We start from the raw sequence: 8,665 nt of genomic DNA, 5'->3' as shown, positions 1-8,665 counted from the left end.
TGGGATTTTCAACCCTACCCTCTGATTGCTTCAAAAAGCAATTAACCTAGGACCTAAAACAAGCTTTAACTGCAGCTGTGATCTCACAAGTTTAAATGCAAAATTCACCACTCAAACTTTCTACTTAACACAGGTTTTATTTGAGGGTACTTCTGCATCTATTGCATGAAATTCAAAGACAGAAAAGTATAATGACAAAAGTAATTTTCTTTTTTTCCCTCTACACAAAATATTTTCCATAAACTTAAAAATGTTAAAAGTAACAAACTGACCAATGTAACATTTGGAACTCTTGTTCAGATTCCGGAGAGCAACAGCAAAAATCTAACTTCAATCCCTACTATAAAATTTGTAATCGTAAAGCCCAGTCATATGTAGCATCTTCTACTTCGGTTGACATAATTAACAACAAACTTTGCTAATTTAACAAAATAGTCCCAAACTTTTTGTCACATTATACAAAGGAGACATAACCTACAAACAAATAATGCTAATCAAAATGCTGTCTTAACTGCATCTCTGTTTCACTTTTCCAACTTGCATGAGATGATTGGCCCCTCATCCTCTTAGATTTTTCCTTATCTTTAATAGTTGATCCTTTTTTCTTGGACTCTGCATTCGGATCTGGCGGAGGGCGATCACCACATACAGGGCAGACCATTCCACGAGCACTGGAGTAGGTCTTGGGAATTCCACACTGCAAGCACATTCTACAGAGAAAATAAAGTACTCAGACTACAAGCAATAAAAAAACAGAATCTACCCACAAACAAAATATACTATTAGAGTTTAATTTCCATACATGTCAATCAGCACACCACAACCAATTCTCTCAGAAAGGAATAATGCATACCTCAAAAGCTCTGCAGCATCTTCAGCATTAGGATTTGTTGCAGTTGGCACCCGCTTAACAACTTCTGATGTGCTCAAGGCAGCTGGTGTTGCTGGTTGGCCACCATTGATGTCACTTCTTACTCGCTCATGAATCCCAACTAGTTGGGCTTTTGCCTCTAATACAGCACCTATCAAAAGATTTACCCATAACGACAAATATTACACACTTAAGTCAAGAAAAATGGAAATATACACAATAACTTGTCATTGTTGCATCAGGTTTAGTCCAATAAGAATTAATAGAATATTCTTCATAAAAATATTCTAACTGCCCATTAGTTGTTTTCCTTAGTAAAAGTACATGTAAGATATCAGCAGCTTAAGCAACATAAGCCAGAAGCATTGTGTGCAGAAAAGAAATACTATTTAAAATTGATGAACAGACACAATAGAAAAAATAACAATCATTTGTACATTGAAAAAGTAAAAAAGACATTCATGTTGAGACCAATTTTATTTGGTAAGAGGACAGTCATTTTGAAACGAAGAGAGTACCACCAACTTGGTAGAAGCACAATATAAAATGTAAACCATTTACATGTCTTCATTTAACGGATTAATTTTTACGATTTGTGATACATATCACTAGCACAACTTCCTTTCAGGAACAATTAATTGCACAGCAGGAAACTATATCCTCTATTCATACACATTATTACCAAATTATCCCATAGTTATAGCATGGGAACCTAATTAGTTTTAATACAACCCAAAACCAAGCCTGGTAGGTAAACTTATTCAGGTAACAAATTGGCAATCCAGGGTAAAATAGCCAAAACTTTACATAGGTATCCGTCTAGTTAGTTCTACACCTCACTAGATCTATAAGAACAAGAAAAAGCCACAGGCAACCATAAAAAAGCTTGTAACATTGACAAAAGGAAGAAGGTCTATGTTTGACGCCATATTAAAATCAATTCATGCTTAATAACAAGAGTAAACCCAAAAGACTTCATTGAAAAATCTGAAGGCAGACATGCACAACAGTTCTTGAGAATGTAAAAATTCAACCCTGATAATCCTAAAATGCAGGTCATGTAAGTTCGGACATTGGACACAACAGTTTACTTATAAGAAAAATTAATAAGAATTATATTTATGGTTCTTAAGAATTATAAATTTGCATTCTGATAAACTAATGTGAGGTTTACAGGGTAATAGCAACATAGTTTAATTTGCCATTAAAAAAAGCATCAGTGTTAAAGCATTTTTGTATCATTCCTACAGTCATAAATAAAATATATTTGTAGGCTTTTCTTTCTCCTTTCCATGGATGCCATGCTTCTCAACATGGTGTTAAAGCATTGGTTTCCTCCTTGAAGTATAATTTCACTGCATTTTCTCGAGAAAATCCAACTCTTAGTTATTTCATTTTTTTCTTTTTCACGGTTTCTAAACACTTACCCCATTATCATTTTCCTTTCCTAATTTTCTTTTCAGAGAAAATCCTCTCATTTCACTTCTTTTTTCCTTTTCCGTTTTGGTCGTCCATATGAATCACCCTTTGTTCTTTTCCATTTGATCTTTATTCTTGATTTTTTTTACTTTCATTTTCGAATGTTTTTGTTCACATTCATTGTTTACTTTGTGCATTTGTCAAGTGGTTAAACTTTGACTTATAGTTTCTGCTTGGTGGTCAAACTTGTCATATGGCTTTCGCTGTTGCTTCTGTCATGGAGGTTAAGCTTGATGTTTCTATCAAGCTGGTTAAGCTTTTATTGCCAACAAAACCTTAAAGTGAACAGGTCAAAACTTGATCATGCAAGCTTTTCAAAATTAAAGAGAGAGGTGAAAATAGGAGATATAACAGGTAAACAATAAAATATGCAATGCATATAAAAAGACAATGGGACAGAAAAGAGATATGCGCAGAGTATCAAGTTCTCCCATAGGAAACTCACTTAAAAGCTGTCAAGCATCCTATTCGGTACACCTAGGATGGGTTTGTCATATTTAAAAAGGGGGAATTTGTAGCTTAGTAAGGTATTTTAATTTTAAATTTGTTGGGTGCAAATCAGATAGGAAAAGCACTAGTGCCTTCTCCTTCTTTGGCATTTGGATGAGTGAGGTTCCTTGATTCTTTTGGAGTGAATGTTGTAGAGAAGCGGAAAGAAACTTAAAGGGATCCAAAAATTGGTGGAAGACTTTTAGAAACTAAGCAATTCAGCTGCTATCAATTTGGTTGTAATAAACTTTATACTTTTCATAAGGGACTCTTGTTCTTTTATAACTTATTTTTATAAGTTCTCCAAGATAACTTAAAAAACAATAAGCTTATTTTAATAAACACTTGTGTTATAAACGGCAAACAAGTTGTTTATCCAAAGAGGCCGGCCTTAAATTACCTCACACAAACCAATCCAAAGAAGCTCATACTCAGAAATACAAAAGCATAGTTGAAATCAAATAAATAAATCCCAAAAAAAAAGATTGAATACCTGTGGGTAAATCCTTCTTCTCCCTGCGATGCCTCCTTGAACCTCGTTGATCAGCATCTTTTGCTGGATTGAACTCGTCCACGCTATTGTTGAGGAATTGAGGTGGTCCTGGAATCTCAATTAGGAAAAAAATCAAGAGGTTCAATAACTAATAGGAGCAAAAATCCAAATTTCACAAAACGGAAAAGCCATAAAACTTGGATTTCAAACAAATTACTTCGGAGAAAGCGTCGAATGCAGAAGGAAGACCAGAAGCTGAAGGAGGTGGGGGAAGGTGGTCGAAGATGGATCTATCCCCCAAAGATGGATGGGCGGCGGCGGAGGGTTCGGCGGCGTTTTCGTCGGCGTATTCTTGGTCGTCGGTGTCGGAATCGTGGATGGGAGGTTGGTGGGGTTCATCTTCTTCAGCAGAAGAATAGCCTTGAATGAGAGACAAGCTCATTGTGACTGAACCCTAGTTCAGTACAGAACTACTTCTTACTCTCCCAATCTCACCATATAACAAGGGTAACTATGTCATAACAACAACGAAAAAAAAAACTCAAAATAAACGATAACAAACATAGATGACAAATATAGACTATCCAATAATTTCTATATAATTTTAAAGTGACATTCCGATACCTTTAAATTTAATTAAATTTAATTAGACAACAATATCCTCATCTAACAAAATAATCACATTCATGTCATTTTTTATATATATTTTATTTTAAAAAAATTAATATTTAAATTAGTTTTTACTGAAACTAGTAAAGGACTCGTACGTTCGCACGGGTCGCGCAAGTGCAATAATTTATTTTTAAAAAATTAAAATATAATATATTTTTTTGTTTATATATATATATATATATATATATATATATATATATATATATATATGGTTGGATCAACGTACACAAATTTGCTGTAAGTTAAATTTTGTGCTTCAGGATACTTGCAATTTGCTTCGAACCATGATGTAAACATCGATTCAGTTACACTTGGTTTTTCCAGAACTGTATTGATACGATCAAAATAAGTGTAATATACCGAATTTTGACCTTCACAATGAAAGTACAGTCTCTCAACAACTGGTTTTCTACCATGGATTGGAAAGGAGAATATCCTCCAAGATGCTTCACTCGGAGAAACGTACCTACAAATAATATAATGAAAGGCAGTGGATTTAAAATTAATAGAATGATTACTGTAAACAAAATATATAAATTTTATTATAACACATATAGTCAAAACAGTGTACATATAAAATTTTCTACACCATGCATGTAAAGAAAAATTGCACACTTTTAGTTGAAATAGATAAATTGCATGACATCATATTTCAAGTGATATATTAGAAACGTACCTACAATCAATATACTGTTTGATCTCATCAATATTCTGCGGCTGGTTGGAAGTTCCATCATCATTCGGTACAATGGCAGCGGTGATTCTGTCGTAACCTTTGTTGATGTACTTGAATAAGTACTTAATCGATGTACTTTGATTGCACCATTCCATGTTTATGTGAGCTTGGTACTTTGTCAACAACTTTGCATTGTATGGAACAACATTCCGGTTATCGACTTGAATTCCATTCTTAAGAACTGTATGTCCATTGTCCCTTCTTCTATATACCGGAAACCCATCTTGATCAACAATTGTTTCGGGCTGAAACTGTTTTGGAAAATATTTAGAACATTTTCCATCTTTCATGCACGGTGAAGATCGATTTGCAAATCCACACGGGCCATGAATCACGTGAGTTTTAACCAAATTATACAACTCTTCATTGGTATCTTAGTCAGATATTTCAGTTGAAATAATGCGATCAATATCACTTGGAGTTGGATATTTGTTAGATGGATGGAGGAAAATTAAGATGTGAGCATGTGGTATGAAACTCAATTGTATACATGTCTATAAAAATAAATATATAAAATATATACAATAGTCAACACACGAATGATAAATTTGAAAATAACAGTACGATTAATTGAATATGGAATAAGTTACTCACATGCAAGAACTTTCCCCAATAGACTTTTCTTTGTGAGATCAGACAAAAGCTCATCAAATTTCATTTTAAAGACTCTTGAAATGATGTCAGGACGATCTGATGCTTTTAGATGAACAGAACCAAGCAAACGCTGAATTTCAGGCCAGTTGGGGTTACATGTGAATGTAATGAAAAGATCTGGAAATCCGACATAGCTGCATATTGTCATTCCGTCAAAGTATAGTTGATCCATATATCTACGACTACCAACGTATGAAGAAGGTAGCACAACCCTCTTACCTGTGTTTGACCCGTGCGTTTCTCCATTTGAATTATATTCATTCAAATTGTGATACTTGCCAACCCTCAGTTTTGACTGATTCTTTCGAAGCCACCTAAGTCTTTCTGATTCCATCATTGTAAAACCATCTACCAAAAATTGTTGATAAAGTCTCCTTGATCGCAACAATGTTTGTGCTTCATTAGATCTTGATTGAATTCTAAAGGCCAACCACTCTCTTATTGTAAGTTGATTTCGCTTTGTTGCTTCTTCCCAAGGAATATCTTTATTGTTCTGTTCTGACTGTGTTATGTCTGTGAAGTGGCGAATATTTGTCCCTTTATCACGGTGCCTCACATTAGGTCTATATCCATCCTCACCATATGGAAATAATAATGGGTACTGATATCCTAAATAACTGGTATGATACTCATCTATCCTTTGAAGTTCGCCACATTGTTTTTGCACTATAATGTCTCTTTTTTCTGCAGTGTCGACATCTCCAACAATTAAAGCAGCTACTTCGGATACAGTTGGTTGATTATATATCCTTCCATCATTTCTTCGTTCAGATATTAAACGAAGTTTTAAATCAGAAACACCTTCTTCACAAAGTCTGTCCCTTGCCATGCGAAATGACTGTGCATGAACATTATGTTCATATAACATTTCAGATAGTTTTCTCACAATATTAACATCAACTCCACTTTTTGACCTATAATGAAAAGAGTTGAAACAGTTTATTGCAAGTTTCTTAAATAAATAAATTTAAAGTTTGGAAAATAATAGATATCTAACCTGAATCCATGCATTCTGTTTTCAATTTCATTCTCAGTGTCATAAACATATAGTTGTGCAAATCGTGGATTTTGACATGGCATCGGTAACATACTTTCTATTCGGTGACATGATTGACCTTGGATACGAAAATTGGGAGGGCATCTACCGTTGTTAAATCGATTGTCCACTTTCGCACCGGAAGATGTAAATGCAAACATAACTTTGTATCCCAAATCAACAAAACACCCCATATTTTGGAAATCCACCTCTTATTCCAAATCCACACCATAATTCAAGATTTTAAAAATCTATTTTTATCCCAAATCCATAAAATAAGCAAACTTGAAACGTAACATTTCTAATTGATTACAACAACCAAACTTATGTCATCTCGTCCAAACATCATTTCCCTAGCATCCTTATCAGTTTTGACTTGCACCTAACCAAATATATCGAGTCTCTCAATACTTCTAATTTTTCCCCTTCTGGTATTTTTCCATCTAACCAACGAATCAGCTTCTATTCAGTTGATCGAAACTACTGATATTCCATAAGAGCATCAACATCGGAAGTTTGTCTCTCGAATAAACCATTTTTCTATAGCGGCGACAAACACCAAACATGTTTGTAATATGATGAAATGAGATGTGAAAAAATGATTCACACAACACCTCTATTTATAACACAAAAAATTGCACATTACACTGAGGCGCCAGACCAATTGGCGTCTCCTCTACAAAATAACACATGGGCACCAACTGGATTGGCAGCACTATGTGCTGTAGTCAATCGAATTGGCGCCTCCTCTCTAAGTATAGGAGCAGACGCCAATTGGTTTGACGTCTCCTCTAAAAAGTGGGGTAAATTAGGATTTTTTTTGAAATCAGAATTATTTTGGAATTTTTTTTAAAACTGGTATTTGTGTAAAAAAATCTCATAATGCCATGAATTTCATTAAGGATTTCTACGTGAAGTTAAGTTATTTTTCAATTATTTTGCTGAGCTTTTTTTATCAAATTATTATACTGTCGGTTTTTATTCTCTAATATAATTGTGTGTTGGTTTACAAATTTTTGATAATTTATAATTTTATATAAATTTTTATAATTAAATATATTGTGTATTTATTTAATCAATTCGTAAGTGATGATACTTATATTAGATTAGAGACTTTGATAAATTTACCATTTTACTCATTTATAAATGTATTAATAAGACTTTGACAAATTTACCATTTTACTCATTTATAAATGGATTAATATTGTAAATATCGTATAAAGTTGTTTGCCTAATTATGAACTGTGTATATATTCTATTATCTTTCTATTTTTGTATTATTGTTTATGGAATTGATATATGAATTTTTAATATAAACATGATAGTTTTATTTTTCAATTTAAACAAAGGAAAAAAGATGTTCTAATTATTGCAAGCTTTATTTCATTTTTAGAAAAATTAATCACATTCGTTTGATCTTTTATGATATTTGTATTACTTACAAATTTAAAATATCTCTAAATCAATTATTTGAAATTTAAAATATACTTAATTATTTAAATAAATAGTTTAAGAGATATTGACATTCTTACGAAAATAGGAATCCTGATTTGTTTTATATATTAATAAAAAAATGGATAAATATCTAAAAAATTACTTTATTTTAATCAAATTTTAATGATAACATTAATAATAATTAATACAATTTGTTTTATGATAAATAAATATGTATAATTTTCCGTTTTTAAAGATTCTTAAATTAAATAATAATAAGAGCTGTATTTTCTACTTTAATATAATTAATGTATAAAGGAGAATAAAATGATTTATGAATTAGAAGTCTTATTAAAATAAATTCACAAATTTACATTGTCAAAAAGAAATTGGATTATATATATATATATATATATATATATATATATATATATATATATATATATATATATATATATATATATATATATATATATATATATATATATATATATATATATATATATATATATATATATATATATATATAAGAAAATGATAGAAGAAGGAAGATGAGAGTAAAAAATAATCAAATTTTATGGAAAGAATGAAAGCTTTTAGTTGATTTTGTTATCAATAAACTTTACGATTCCTATGTTTTGGAACCTGGAAAAAGAAAAAAAAAAGACATCATTCTTACATTGAAAAGATAACTACACTAATTAAACCACTAATTTCAATAAATTTAAAAATATTACATTTTCTCCTTTTGAATTTGAAATTCCGCCACACCAATGCATTGGCAGATGAAAATTGATTATT

The 8,665-nt window shown here is 31.7% G+C and overlaps 1 protein-coding gene across 1 annotated transcript; it reads right to left on the bottom strand.

Moving 5' to 3' along the window:
* Positions 1 to 319: 319 nt before the first annotated feature.
* On the bottom strand, positions 320 to 3,881 carry LOC127107938 (uncharacterized). The gene is made up of 4 exons (XM_051045285.1): positions 3,550 to 3,881; positions 3,333 to 3,447; positions 854 to 1,022; positions 320 to 710 (listed from the first exon to the last, which is right to left on the bottom strand). The coding sequence occupies exons 1-4, from the start codon at positions 3,772 to 3,774 to the stop codon at positions 491 to 493; spliced, it is 729 nt and encodes a 242-aa protein (XP_050901242.1). The 5' UTR covers positions 3,775 to 3,881; the 3' UTR covers positions 320 to 490.
* Positions 3,882 to 8,665: the final 4,784 nt, after the last annotated feature.

Source organism: Lathyrus oleraceus, chromosome 7 (assembly GCF_024323335.1).
Source record: "Lathyrus oleraceus cultivar Zhongwan6 chromosome 7, CAAS_Psat_ZW6_1.0, whole genome shotgun sequence".
Lineage (NCBI taxonomy): Eukaryota > Viridiplantae > Streptophyta > Magnoliopsida > Fabales > Fabaceae > Lathyrus > Lathyrus oleraceus.
This window is presented reverse-complemented; position numbering and strand designations above follow the sequence as displayed.